The 13,892-nt window shown below is 41.2% G+C and overlaps 3 protein-coding genes across 6 annotated transcripts; all 3 read right to left on the reverse strand.

Annotated features, from left to right (window-relative positions):
* Window positions 1-1,230: 1,230 nt before the first annotated feature.
* On the reverse strand, window positions 1,231-10,215 carry LOC6535661 (phosphatidylinositol transfer protein beta isoform). 4 transcript variants are annotated; one of them, XM_015191775.3, is made up of 9 exons: window positions 10,054-10,215; window positions 9,586-9,641; window positions 3,405-3,435; window positions 3,214-3,325; window positions 2,998-3,149; window positions 2,499-2,579; window positions 2,219-2,328; window positions 1,976-2,155; window positions 1,231-1,853 (listed from the first exon to the last, which is right to left on the reverse strand). In XM_015191775.3, exons 2-9 carry the CDS (start codon window positions 9,600-9,602, stop codon window positions 1,715-1,717), a joined length of 822 nt encoding a protein of 273 aa, XP_015047261.1. In that variant the 5' UTR covers window positions 9,603-9,641; window positions 10,054-10,215; the 3' UTR covers window positions 1,231-1,714. The 4 variants fall into 4 exon arrangements, with proteins under 4 accessions (XP_015047261.1, XP_015047262.1, XP_002096289.1 ...); XM_015191776.3 differs by having other exon boundaries at window positions 9,985-10,215; XM_002096253.4 differs by lacking the exon at window positions 2,499-2,579 and adding an exon at window positions 2,800-2,877 and having other exon boundaries at window positions 9,985-10,213.
* A 1,001-nt stretch (window positions 10,216-11,216) lies between these two features.
* LOC6535662 (sodium/potassium-transporting ATPase subunit beta-2) lies at window positions 11,217-12,489 on the reverse strand. Its single transcript, XM_002096254.4, has one exon. It carries the CDS (start codon window positions 12,384-12,386, stop codon window positions 11,340-11,342), a length of 1,047 nt encoding a protein of 348 aa, XP_002096290.1. The 5' UTR covers window positions 12,387-12,489; the 3' UTR covers window positions 11,217-11,339.
* A 52-nt stretch (window positions 12,490-12,541) lies between these two features.
* Window positions 12,542-13,768, reverse strand: LOC6535663. The gene has a single exon (XM_002096255.3). It carries the CDS (start codon window positions 13,609-13,611, stop codon window positions 12,676-12,678), a length of 936 nt encoding a protein of 311 aa, XP_002096291.3. The 5' UTR covers window positions 13,612-13,768; the 3' UTR covers window positions 12,542-12,675.
* Between the last annotated feature and the right edge of the window lie 124 nt (window positions 13,769-13,892).

A 13,892-nucleotide genomic window follows, 5' to 3' on the forward strand; every position in this document is an offset into this window, starting at 1 on the left:
GAGCGTTGCTTGGCAAAAATTTATTTTTCTGGTAAATGTATATGTCACACACATTGCGTAGTATACGATAGATAGCTGAATAAATAATGGAACTAACCAATTCAATCAACAATCGAACGAGAACGAACGAGAACTCACAGCAAATTACAATTTGATGCAATTTATACTTTATGGAATATCTTGTAACGCATTATACTTTTATCATTATTATATTTTTAAAGTACTCCCCAGATTCAAGTGTCCTCTCTGTATGTATGTACAAATGTATAGTATTGTGCTGATGCAGATGCATTCTGTGTGCTAAGTGGATGTGTGTGTTCGAACCGATTGGCTATAAAAATAAAAGGCTGCTTGTCTCCATTCCGTATGCAATAAGGTTTAAATCCCCCTGGTTTCTCCCCAGCCCATCTCCAATCTCCACTACCATATACCATTCCATATGGTGCTAGCTGACTGCTTTAAGCCTATGAGGTTTAATTAAATTCACTTGCTTTTTAACTTTTCCTTCTACTAGGCGCCTGTTTCCCTCATCCGTGTGTTTTAAGACCATGAAAATATAGCATCACTAATGATTTCGTTAAAAGCTTTCAATATTTTTGGTTTCGATAGAGGTTATAGCTTCAAAATGGACGTTTCATAGATAGATCATTAATGTTACATAGACTTCAAGAGTTTTTTCTGTGTTTGAGCAGAACTACGTGGTAGATAGTAAAAAACTCGAGGCGACTTTGAGGATATGTGCCTACAGCAGAAGAGTACGGTGTATCTAAGCTGGTTTACTTTAAGGATTCCTCTTGTTTGGGGATTTCAGATATTGGCAGTTTCCAGTGTTTGAAAACTTTTGAGAATGGAATTACAAAAATTCTTGGGCAATTCCCATTACAATATGAAAATGTTATTCATTGCAGCCAGATGGACTATAATGCAATCCTAGCTTACAGCTAACTCCACTTGCAAGCGGTTCATAAATCATTCAAACTAACCCATGGAAGGCAACTGTTTGCTAAGTCAATCCAACCCCTCAGACTCTCATCCTTCTCCTGGTTATCTTGGAATTGGATTGTTACATTGACTTTTTGAAATTCAAATCACATGCAGAACACAGATGCATAGCCAATGAATGCAAATAGACATGCCTGCATAGGCTCCTATGTACATACATGTTCTCAGAAAATCACATATTCAAACTGCTCCCACCTCTCGCCCTCCCCTACAGGTCGGATGTTTGCGTTTAACTTTTTACATTAACTGTCATTTGGTTTATTTCACAATTTACAAAATTCAACTTAAACAATGGGATTATACGTGGTGCAGTCCATGCGTGGAGGTGAGTGTCGTCAACAGATGTGTTTGCTCGGTATCCTGGTTACATTTTACATACAGTGCAGTGGAAGGAACTTAACTAACTTACTGCGGTTGCAACTGTTTCTCGGGTTCTTTAATTTGTTGTCGTGTCCTGCACTAGTACTAGTTCTAGGCTTTGTTGCTGCGGTCGCCGTACACTTGGTGTTTGCTTAGTTTGCCTTTGTTTCAGCTGACGCTTTTGTGGCATCACTTTGCTTTAATTTTGTTTCATTTCGTTTTCATGGTGTTAGTTTATATCGTAAATTTATTTATGCAATTTCATTAATCTGTTTTGTTTTGTTTTGCCTTTTAGTTCTTGTTTTGCCTGGTTTTTACATACACATATTTTGTTTACAATTTTCTACTAGACTTAATCGGCATCCGCGCGCATACCCCGCACCTCGCCCACCTGCCGCGCCTTGTCCAGCTCCTCCTTCGTTTGGTCTTCGATGGCGCGGATGTCCTCCATTGTTAGACCGTACCAGCGATCGGTTGAACAGAAAACTTGGCTGAAATGGGAATGGAGGAGTGATCAATGGGGAGTTTTCATCGAGGGTTTATCGAACTGTATAGATTCTAACTAACTTAATCTAGCATCGAATTCTAAGCTATACAATTAAAGAGCAATTACCGATGGAAGTTTGTAAAGAGGCGGCGCTCCGATTTCTGGATGAAATTTTCTACTCTTGTTTGCAGGCCGAACCATTTGAACTCGCACGTGACCAGCTTGTAGCAGGTCATGACAGGATTAACATGCTTTTTCCAGTCGGCTCCCACCAGGGGACCGCGGCCCGTCTTCTTTGACTGGTAGCTGAAAGGATAACAGGAACGTTAATTAAAAATTCTCATCAGAATATTCAGTATTAACGCTTACGTGGTTGGATCCTCATCGGGCTTGTAGTCCGCGGGCAGCACCGGATCGTTGGCAATGTCGATGTGCACTACCTCTCGCACTTTCAGCTTATCCGGCGTCAGCTCGTGCACCTGAAACATCGAAAAGCACGACAAGATATCTTAGATCCATAACCATTTTATAACTAATCGAACACGAAAAGCGTTTACTACATAGACATGAACATGGATCGATGGCGGATAAGAACTACAAAGCCGAGCCGAGCAGACAGCAAATTAAATACAAAACAAACAAAACTTACGTTGTCAACAGTGCCAAGGTCATTTTCTATATGTTGCGAATAAATGTCTATTTTAAAGTTTTTATTCATATAACCAGGATTCTTAATCCAAAACCAAAAGATTACAAAACCAAACCGAAAAAGCCAAACGAAATGGGGGTGGAAGTTTGACCAAATCATATTGCAGGATGATCGAGTGTGATTAGCCGGGAGTAAGTAGTTAGTATTCACAATTAAATGCATGTTTGGGATGGGGTGATGTTATGGAGAGAAAAGAAGAAAACACATGTTAGTTATATCATGCAGTGGATTCTTGACTTACATTTTCTGAATCGCCCGCATCGCCGACGTGCAAAGTGTCGATGATTATTTTGAAAGCATCTTTCATAAACTTGGGGTTCTAGAAATTCAATATAATCACAGTAATCATCAGGTTGTCCCACGTATATTGCTAATGAAACCGAGGTGCTCTGTTTCTAACCCCCATTTTGTTACAATAATTAGTGCTTTCCCCATTTACCGTGATAATCGTTCGACAATAGGGATAGGCATTCCATGCCTCCTCGTGGATCTCCAATGAGCCCTTGGGCGCCAGTAGTCGTATGTAGGCTGGAACTTTTGATTGCAGATGGTAGATCTTATATGTATATTGACCGGAATTGTATTTGCCACCTGTAGGAATTGAAAAATTTTCCGTTAGCCCGAAGTTATTCATTACCAACCGTTAATTCCTTACCCAGCAGTGGGAAGTCTTCGAAGGGTTCGTTCTTTAACACCTCGATTCCCTCGCCGCCTCCCGTATTCTCTTTTGACGCCTCGGCCACCGAGAATAATTGTGCAACTTGATACTGTGGAGCAGAAAAAAGGAGAGATGGAAAAATAGTTATCCATATGACAGCGGGCTTTTTCTCCAGTTAACTCTCTTACCTCTTCCACAGTCAATGGCAAAGTAACACGGCTGCAACGAGAAAAAACAATGACTGTGTCAGCGAATGTATACATAAAGGCTACGCGATTTTAATTAAGTTCAATATAACCATTTTAATTAAATACCATTCCTGTGCATGAAAAAACTGGTGATACCCTTAGCTCTCCATCGACCACACGGAGTTTATCGAGTTCACTTTGAGCGGGAAATATACAAATGACTATAACCAGTGAAACACAACCAGTTATTATTGACTTTTTAAAAGGAGCGGTATTCGCACCACGTTTCTACAGTAGTAGGGTACTTGGCTATACCAGTGTTTCGTGTGCAAACAACTGAAATAAATGTCACTCACTACATGGAAATAGTTAAAAGGTTGTATTTGATTCAGTTTACTTCTGAAGTAATTTGACCTCGATGGCTTCACTGTTTTGGCAATGCAAAAAATAATCAAATTTGATGACTACAAATGTACATTGTAATAGCAGAGCTTTAAAATGGCTAATTGCCTGGCCCACTTCAAGTTCCAATCAGCACTGCACGCAAATTGCCCCAAATTACAGGCATCTACTCTGGTTTTACATGGTCTAGGCACTGAACTCAAGCCCCAAAGTATGCAGAACCTATTCAAACAAGGAATATTGAGACTAATTGCAAGAATGACCATCATTTTGGCTAAGGCCAATTAACCGAGGCCAATTGATACATGTTGAGATAAGATCTGAGGTAATTTAGACGACCAATTAATACAAACTGCCGAAGAAGGATAATTTTACTGCACACTTTAAACGATATATTTTTAATTAAAAGCTTACAGAAGTGCGCTGAGCATAGGCATTGGAAAAAAACAATAAAAGGGTTGCCAGCATGAAAGCTTTTTGCATTTTATTTGCATGCATATGAGTAGGAACTCCCCAAACCGGAAACCACCCACTTCCGGGCAACATACTCATCCTCTAATTACCAAAAAGGTCGCCAGGCAGCAAAAGAGGGGGCAGGCAGATGGAAAAGGCTGCAGAAAGTTTTTTGGGACCTCCATATAATTATGTCAGCCTTGAAACTTGTTCGCATCGCTTCACTTTTGTTGCGGTTTTGGCGGCGACAATTTAATTGCTAAAATTTAATTCTGTCCCCGAATAAGAAATGCTCTTTAAAGTTAAAAACGGCCGGAAGGGGTCAAAACCTTTAACCTTTCTATCATTGCTTTATAATCTCTTGGCAATGTTCACATTTCGAGGATTAATGATGCAGAAATGTGGGATACATTACCAAATTCTTGTGATGGTTTTTTAATTTTGGCATAGGGAAATAGTTAGGGAAAAGATATTTGGTTTTGATATGAACCTGTGATGAGTAACAAATAGGAGCATAAAAAACCCTGGTATTTCTCCTTGATCTCTGGAAATTTGCCACCCGTCGTCGCAAGTTGAAATCTAGCTACAAACTGTAATCCAAGGAAAGTCAACAGTCAACGGCTTGGCAAATGAAATATTCCCCGGCAAATAACGACCAAATTGCTCCCCGGTGCGAGGGAAGCCTTGGCATGCATTTGCAAGGTGCGAACTTGAGCTCCTTGGTCATAAAGAACCTGAACCGGCTTTATGGGCTGCCAGCCGTTCTCGCCTCCCCACATAATACATAATACAAAGCAAATGCCAAACAATGAGACACAAGAAAACACGACACGAGAACAATCAAAGTGATGTGGAGAAAGTGGGGGAAATTCGGGGCTTAGTTTGCCGGGTGTCTTGCAGACGTAATTAACCTTTTGGCCCACTGTTGACACTCGTAATGATGTGTTCCCTAATTGCCAGTCGACTCGAGCAACTGGTGGGCGTGGCAGAGGACCAGCACCAGAAGCTTTAATGTTGCCTACTCAAAAGTTGCCAAACTACGCGCCGTCCCTGAAAAGGTTAAAGTTCCAAGAGCACTGTTTTATGGCGGGAGGAGATCAAGCTTAACTTTCGGCCGAGTTCATCTGGGGTTTTTCCCCAAACAAGGCGAATGATTTAGGAGTGTGTGTGTGTCAGGGGAATGGGGCTCCAAAAAATTAGAACTATAAAGGGACTTAGAGAGGTAGAACATTGTGTTTCGGTGTTTAATTGTTAATGAAGTTATTTGGAACTTCACTTAATCATTACATAATCAAGAGGAATGATTTAAGCTTTTGGAGTGTATGTTCAGCGAGTTGGAATTAAAGTTTCCGCTTAAGATAATTGATTAAGCATTTACTTAAAACAGAATTTGTAAGGCTAAGTGCTTATGTTTTACAGTTTTGGTCAATTAGCAAAGGCCAATCTATACTTATGTAAATACATAGCTAAGTAACTCGAAATAAATATTTGAATTGGTTGCCTTCCAATTCAATTGCCCATTTGGTGCAAACGTATCATCAATTCATTTAATTATGCAAACAGTATAACTTTTATTTTCAACAAATTTTCACGTACCGTTTGTCCCATAAAAAATTGGTCTTCTGCCCTCTTCTACCAAAACTTTTCCTCTGTCGCAATAAAAATGACATTTTATTTTTGGAATGGCAAAAAAACTTGTTAAAGCTGAAAACCCAGAAAAAGAAAAATCATTAGAGGACAAACGCAAACGAAGCACTGAAACGTGTTTGTGTGACAAAATCGCTGTTCCAATAAGTTCAGTTGTAAATAAATTTCCCCGAAATTGTCAAAACAACATCTAACTAACTGGGTTGAATATCTTCCAGTCAAAGCAAGAGATCAAACGATACAGTCGCGTTTCTCTAAGGGGTTTTGGTTTTGGATTTCTATGAATCACAGCACAATCAGAGCATTAAAGAAATTATGCAAAGCAAAAAAAGAAACATACAAAAAATCGCCACACATGAGTGGAGGGCCAAAAAGTAAAAGTAAAGAAAAAACAACAGTCTGAGAATATTGAAGAGCTCTTAATGAGACCAAAGTTTCCGAAAGAAACACTCGGGAGACCCCTTCGCACTCAACCCTCTTTTGTGGCCGAGAACAAGGGAAATTGTTTGCTCTTGTTGGCATAATTGAAAATGGAAAGTGAATGTTTGGGGCTCTGTGGTGTTCGCATCCCAAGGGTGGTGGGTGTGTGAGTGGGTTGAGGGGAAAGCTATTGGCCAATGCTCTTGTGGTGGTTATTGAGGGCCGCCTACTAGCCATTGCCGCAATTGAAGGCCGAAGCCAAGTAATAATTGATTTACCCGCAATGAAGATGTCACACAGAGATTGCCCAGTGGATTGGTCAGTGAATAAGTGAGCAACGAGTCATTCGAGGTTGAAATTGAAGCATTTGTGCTAAGCCTCTGTCTAGCAAACATAAGTTTTAAAATGTGTTTATAATTCAAGACTTTTCAAGCTATGAGTAATTAGCTATCTAATAGACAAACTATTTATATCTTGTTTAAGCGGAACTGAAAACTGAGAGAGCTTATAGGTAAATCAAGTATATATGTTGTGAAATTATAATATCGCCATGCACCAATAAAGAGGAGTTTCTAAAATCAAGGCCGCATTTTGCGGTTTACCCCAATTCGAATAATGGCATACCCATCTCTATACTCGGATCCCAATTATGCTGGCGCTTGGCAGCAGGCACACTCAATTACCAAACATTTTCGAAACAACTGAAACTTCGCAAACTGGAAACACTCGAATCGTGTAATGACTACAGTGCCGTTGCGGAGTAGAACGACGGACTCAAGTCAAAAGCCAAACGCTGCGTGTTATCTTATCTCAGTACATAAAAGGCACACAAATGGCGGAACTAAATTGGAGCTCGTGCCATTTTCAAATTGATTGCTGGCTGGGCCAGAGGGGAGTGCGAAGGGAGAACTGTATCTGACGGATACATGTGTGGTGTAGAAAAAGGCCAATCAGTTTGGGGCAGTAAAAGTCACGCTACAGCTGGTTTATGACGAGTACCATGGAGGGCCGACATTGAAAACAACAAGCTTTTGCTTTCAGATATCTGAGTTGAGATGGTTGAAAAACCTTGCACTCACACCAACTTTAATGTGGCAAGTATCGGGCTTATGGACGAGGAAAATGAATTGGCTTAAAGGTTGACAGTACAATAATGAAGATGGACAATTTGACCGATATCAAAAAGAGGATTGAATACACATTTTAGCCAATACTCAAAGTGCTTATAATCTATATATCTTACCTGTTAAAACTATAAACCTGCAAGTTTACTGCTGATAGAATCACAGAAATGGTATTAAAATTAATGGCTCGAATTCAGTCCGACACAATTCTGTAATTGCAATTTTCTTCACAATAAATAGTTATTGTAAATGCACTATTTATATTCACTATGAAACAAAGTGCAGCACTTTAAGCATTTGGTACACAATAAAAAGCAATATTAGATAAATCATGCAAAGTGCAGCCGATCACAATTGGTTTTTGTTACCTTTTCAACTGCCTTTTATTTATTTGGCCACTTTGCCCCCCGGCCATTTAAATTGTTTATCAGCCTGCAGCAACCTGTGATGCGGCACGCGTTCCCTTTTTTTGCACCTTTGTTTTTCATTTAATGATGGTGCTGAAATGTTCATTGCCAAATGGCTTACACGCCAACAGCCGGTTGACGGAAAAATGCGAAAATCTGGCAGGAAAAATATTTTGAAATGCAAATGCTAAAGGCTTCGTATTGGGATTACGGTTTCGAGTACAATTAAACATTAATGCCTCTAGTGACGATTGCTGGTAAACGTATGAGTGTTTTAATACATGGAATTGCGCTAAAGCCTTTCTTACTATAAAAAGTTTCATTGTGCAGTAAAATGCAGTCGCCCTAAATCCTCCTTATTTTACTTAAAAATGTGGAGCAATACAAAAAGTTCTCAGAAAAGAATATTATTTAAAGACCGGCAGAAATATATTTTACCCCAAACTTCATGAGCTTTAGTTTATTTATTGGACATTGTACACTTGTATACATAATGTACACCATATGATAAATATAAATGTTATAAATACATTTTATGGGTAATCTAAATAGGAACTGTATATCTGTAAACGCTCGCTGTATTGAACCACTTAGATAATATACATTTTTGATTTGAACGTTATAAAAATGACATTTACATAATACCTTGTATTCTTAAATGATATCAAATAAATTTAAAAAGCTACACAAGCTTAACAAATTAAAAGTACACGTCGATTTTTGTAAAAAACTTTAGGACGGAAACTTAAGAGCTTACAAATTTCATACACTTGGCATCTATCAGTAATCAGCAATTTTATATTCAATTGAGGTTCCATTATAGGGAAAAGGAAAATGATAAGACGGAGATTGTGTGTTTGAGCTTTCAGTTTCAATCTCCTGTGTGCAACCCTCTCGGATTTTGCCTCATTTTCCGACAGCTGTCAAAGTCAAAGCAATTATAAACCAAGCCATTTGAAGTCAAACTTTTGACAATTTCCGTTAATAAATTAAAAGTATCATTGCCAAAGTGGGAATGTGAAGGCGGAAACGTGGGCCATTTGCAAATGAGAAGAATGTCACCTGGTGCTTTTCGGGCGAAAAGGATTAAAGATGCACGATGAGTCAGTTTAGTGGGCTTTACGCAACGACCTTATCGCACTTAACAACTTGTTTGATTAAAATCGCAGTGTCCAAAGCCGAAAAGAGAGTTAAGGGAAAAGAGAGGCGCAAAAGAGAGTGACTCACTGAAAAAGTCGTCAACGTGGCGTCGCTGAGCGACTGGAAAGTATTATCTTCTTTTCGCATATATAGTATATCGATGAAGCAAAGGAGTTTCCAAAACTAATTAGCAATGGAAATGCTTATAAGAAATAGGATGGCTTACGTAGCTCCAAAATATGACTTCGACTCATTACGTCATCGCCACAGCTGCAAAATACCTGAGATAGAGCGGGATGAATAGAGAGGGGGTGTGCGGAGAAGGCGGCGTCTAGGGGGCTGATAAGAAAACCGTTCTTTTGTTGTTGCGGAAAATGCCCGCAAACTTAAATACAACAAAAGCAACTACTGAGAGTACAGAGAGAGAAGCGGCACGCGACCAGAGAAACAGAGGGAGAGAGCAAATGTCACGGAGAGAGAGTGTAAAATCGATTTGTCACAAATAATTTGCGGCTTGCCCAACTTTTTGGAGGTTTAAACATAAAATAATCACTGGTAAATGGTAAAAATACACAGTTTCATACTCACAATTCTTTGATCTGCATCTTTGCCAATTATTATCCGGTATTTTCCTGCTTGATTCGCTGCGAGAGAGTACAAAATACAGAATTAGATTTAATGCGATTTTGCTGACGGATTTCAACTAAATTGTAGAATTTATTATTTCCAAATGTAAATGCACTTGCACTCGACGCTTAACCTTCGCACGCACTTTCTATATTTAATTTATATATCTGCAAAAAACACTTCGGTGTTTTGGATTCGCTGCCAAAAAAGTTGCACCCGCACCTTTTGTTTATGTTTGGTTTGGTTTGGCAACTTTAGTTCATTAAACCAATTCTGATTCTAATGCTTTTCTCTCCAATTGTCGGCTAAATGCACGAGTCATATGCACACACACACACTCGCAAATACACACGCACATACTTGCGGGCGGAATATCAATAGCAATTTTTACGATTTGGCCGCTGATTTATTAGTCAAGTGATGACGTACAACTGGGGACTGCGATTGGCCTGGTATCGGGATCTGTTCGCGCTTGCAAATCGTCGGCAGTAATGTATTAGTAATGAGTTTGTTATTTAGCTACTGCGTGTCGTAGCGGAGCTAAAGTTCGATGTTCATGCAAAACACTTCGATTCCGATAGGCGGATGGTATCGATTTTGCCAAGGCCCCATGGTCACACTTGGTGGTGGGCGCAGCCAGTCGCCGACTACCGATAGCACATACGATGTATCCAGGGGTGGTCACTAATCGCGTCTTGTTAGGGTGACTACTGCTGTTTAATTTAACTATTAGTGAAGTGATTCACATTTCCTGGAATCAATAATACCAAAGTAGATACTTGTGGTTTGAATAAAGATAAAAACAAGAGAGAACGCTATAGTCGTGTTCCCCGACTATCTGATACCCGTTACTTAGCTAGTGGAAGGGAGAAGGAGAAGGCGTGGCAGAAAGTTTTTTGGCAAATCGATAGAAATTTGCAAGACTAATACAAAAATGAACAAAAATATCAAAACATTTTTCAAAAGTGTGGGCGTAGCCGCTTTGGGCAGTTTGTGGGCGTTAGAGTGGGCGTGGCAAAAAGTTTTTTAGCAAATCGATAGAAATTTACAAGACCAATACAAAAATAAAAAAATATGAAAACATTTTTTCAAAAGCGTGGGCGTGGCAGTTTTGAGCGGTTTGTGGGCGTTAGAGTGGGCGTGGCAAAATGAATCGATAAACTTGCGCTGCGTCTATGTCTCTGGAGTCTGTATACTTAATCTCAACTTTCTAGCTTTTGTAGTTCCTGAGATCACAGCGTTCATACGGACGGACAGACAGACGGACATGGTCATATCGACTCGGCTATTGGTCCTGATCAAGAATATATACTTTATATGGTCGGAAACCCTTCCTTCTGCCTGTTACATACTTTTCAACGAATCTAGTATACCCTTTTACTCTACGAGTAACGGGTATAATAATCATACCTATAATACTTATCTGGGCATGCCATTTTTCATTATGTAAAGTTTACCAAATCGGCCTTTTATATATGTACATACATATATAACATTATTCTCGCTAATTTCAGAAACCATATTAAATGGGTCTCTTAAAAGAAAACATTCTGATAACTTCATCCGTTTTTAGAAATATATACATAAGTAAATTTAGGATAATTTAAATAATCACTAAACAGAGCTCTGTATTTGCACACAAACAAATTTTGGAAACACTCCAAATAAAGGTACGTTCGAATGGTAAACGATTAAGGGATAGATTCGAATTCCAATTAGCTGGGTGGCTCTGTCATGTCCTCCTTCTGGGGATTATTTCCCATTTTGTCGAGGGCGTCCTTCTCGTTTTCCGGCGAAGGCGGCATTTCCAACCCGCCGAGCTGATCTTCTGGTCGCTCGTTATTCTGGTTGGCGGGACCAACGGCTGGTGGGACTGTGGCTTTTTGAGGGGTAGTGGACTTATAGGTGGTGGCCTGATTGCTGTCTTTGTCATAGCGCATGTTCAGCGCGAACTTCAAATGCCCCGTGCCCTGGTAATCTTCGATGGGAATGTTTCGTGCCCACACCTTGCAATGAAAGAAGATCTTTGAATTCTTGGGCATCTTGTTCATTTGGATGGCCACCACGCGTGTCACTCCTGTCATCTCCTCGGAGGCCTCGAAATAGGGACCCGGGTAGAAGACCATGTCGGGCTTGGGTCCTTCGGTCACCTCGCAGGTGAGCCAGATCTTCGGCGTGTTGCCCAGCTTGCCCACGGTGCCCTGAAGGCTCGAGGGCGCCTCCTTGGGCAAGTCGTCTGGAGTGTCGTAAGTTTCCGGCTGGTAACCATAAACCTTGTTTAGCTTGATGAAGACGGTCGGCTTTTGGGTTGCGTAGCCCCACGACGTGTCCTGGTTGAAGTCGCTGAAGAAGTCATTGGCATTGTCTTTTAATTTGTTCAAGAAATCGTCGATGCGGTCCGCGATCGGGTTGACCTCATTCACTAAGTGCGTAAAGTACTCCAGCACGGATCGATTTTGGTTGGGCACCATCGACAGACCCGGGTGACCCTTGAGCCAGCGCGGCTTTTTCGGATCGATGATCGCTAGCAGTAGGATGGTGACCCAAAAAGCCACTATAATAAAAATGAGGAAGTATAGGAACAGGTAGTAGAGCGTGATTCGCAACCAAGCAAATGCAGTGCGGCCAAACAGCTTCTGGTCGTCTATGTCGAACACCCTCTTCGTCCACGGAAGGTCCTTCTTGCGGCGCTTCTCCTGCGTCCTGCGGATCTGCTTCACCAGCTTGTAGTCCCCAGCGGGCACCATAACATCCTCCGGCATCCTGGCGATTGTTCCGGCTCAGATTCAGATACTGCCTAGGCGTAAGTGGGAAATATTTGAGAAATCTAGGCACATCGATCTGTAGTTCCGTTCACTATGAAATTTAATGCGGAGCAGGTTGAAAACTTCACAATATTTAAAAATAGCTTTATAAATACTTCTCCAAAAGAAAGCATTTATTACCACTTTGTTAAGTTCGCATATACATAATACATTCCCATTTAACATTAAATGTTACTTCGATGCGGAGACCCCTCCAGATTACTTCCCTTTATACCGCCAGCAGATCTCACTCGTACCACTCGTCCAGTACCAATGGAGTGGTTGGGTGAATAGGTGCCGTCAGGCGCACCAGGAGCTTAATCGTCACCATGTAGAGTGGAATGTTTTTAGCCCACGCCTTGCAGTGGATTTGGATGTCTCGGTTGGGCGGAATGTTGCTAAGCTGAACACCGATGATGCGCCTAAGGCGGGGATCCTCCGTGTAGGTGCCGCCCTCGTTATCCGAGGACTCGTTCAGAAAGACATTGCCAGAGGTGAAGAGTTCTTCGGCATCGAAAAAGCGATCCGGAACGTAGTCAAACTGAACGTCCAGTCCCGGATCCAAAACCTGACAAGACACCCAGATCCGGTTGAAGCGCTCCTCCGTTCCCAGGCCCACCACATACTCGTAAAGTTCATCCGGAGCGTAGTCGGGCAGCGTCATGGCGTCATCGTAGGTGACCGGCCGGAAGTCGAGTGCCTGGGTGATCTTTAATAGAATGCAGGGTGTCCCGGTCATATAGCCCCAGCTGTCGTCCAGGTTACAGCCCATCATACGCTTTAGGCCTTGGAGACCGTATCGATCCACCGCTCGCGACATCGCTCGTCGGATGTTGGCCAGTTCCTTCGCGTTTTCCGGGCTCCACAAAATTTGCTTCTGATCGCCTACATGATTACCGGGCGCGGATGCTAACCCGGGGAACTTGCTGCATCCCGGCTTACCAGGTGGTATCTGATGCGCCATTATTAAAAGGGTCAATCCAGTCGTAAATGCGCCTAGGACCACATAGAATATGGTGAAGTAGAGCAGCAGTTTGAAAATGCGGCACATGGTCATCTCGGGATCCGGATTGCTGGTGCGGATAGAACGCCTGAAGAGGTAGTCCGCCACCCGCTGATCCCGCCGGCGACGAAGGCGTCCCACTTCGTAGGGACCCGAATAGGTTATCGCGTCGTTCGGCATGGCATCATAAATGTGTCTTAAATTTGTGAGGGATTTCACAATGCTAGCTTGAACATACGAATGTTAATTTAAACTGTTTTTTTGTTTTATAGTAATTACTAAGGTATATTTAAAGCCCATTAATTATGCAGTTCGGAACATGAACCGGATGTTAAACAAACCCAAAAGAAAAAAAGGAGGATTTTTTACAATATTTGGAAGTGTTTACTTTTTTCAGCCAAGGCAGGCTGATATTGTACATTGAATTCCGTACATTGTAATTCCGTACAGCATTATAAAAA

Source organism: Drosophila yakuba, chromosome 3R, assembly GCF_016746365.2.
Source record: "Drosophila yakuba strain Tai18E2 chromosome 3R, Prin_Dyak_Tai18E2_2.1, whole genome shotgun sequence".
NCBI lineage: Eukaryota > Metazoa > Arthropoda > Insecta > Diptera > Drosophilidae > Drosophila > Drosophila yakuba.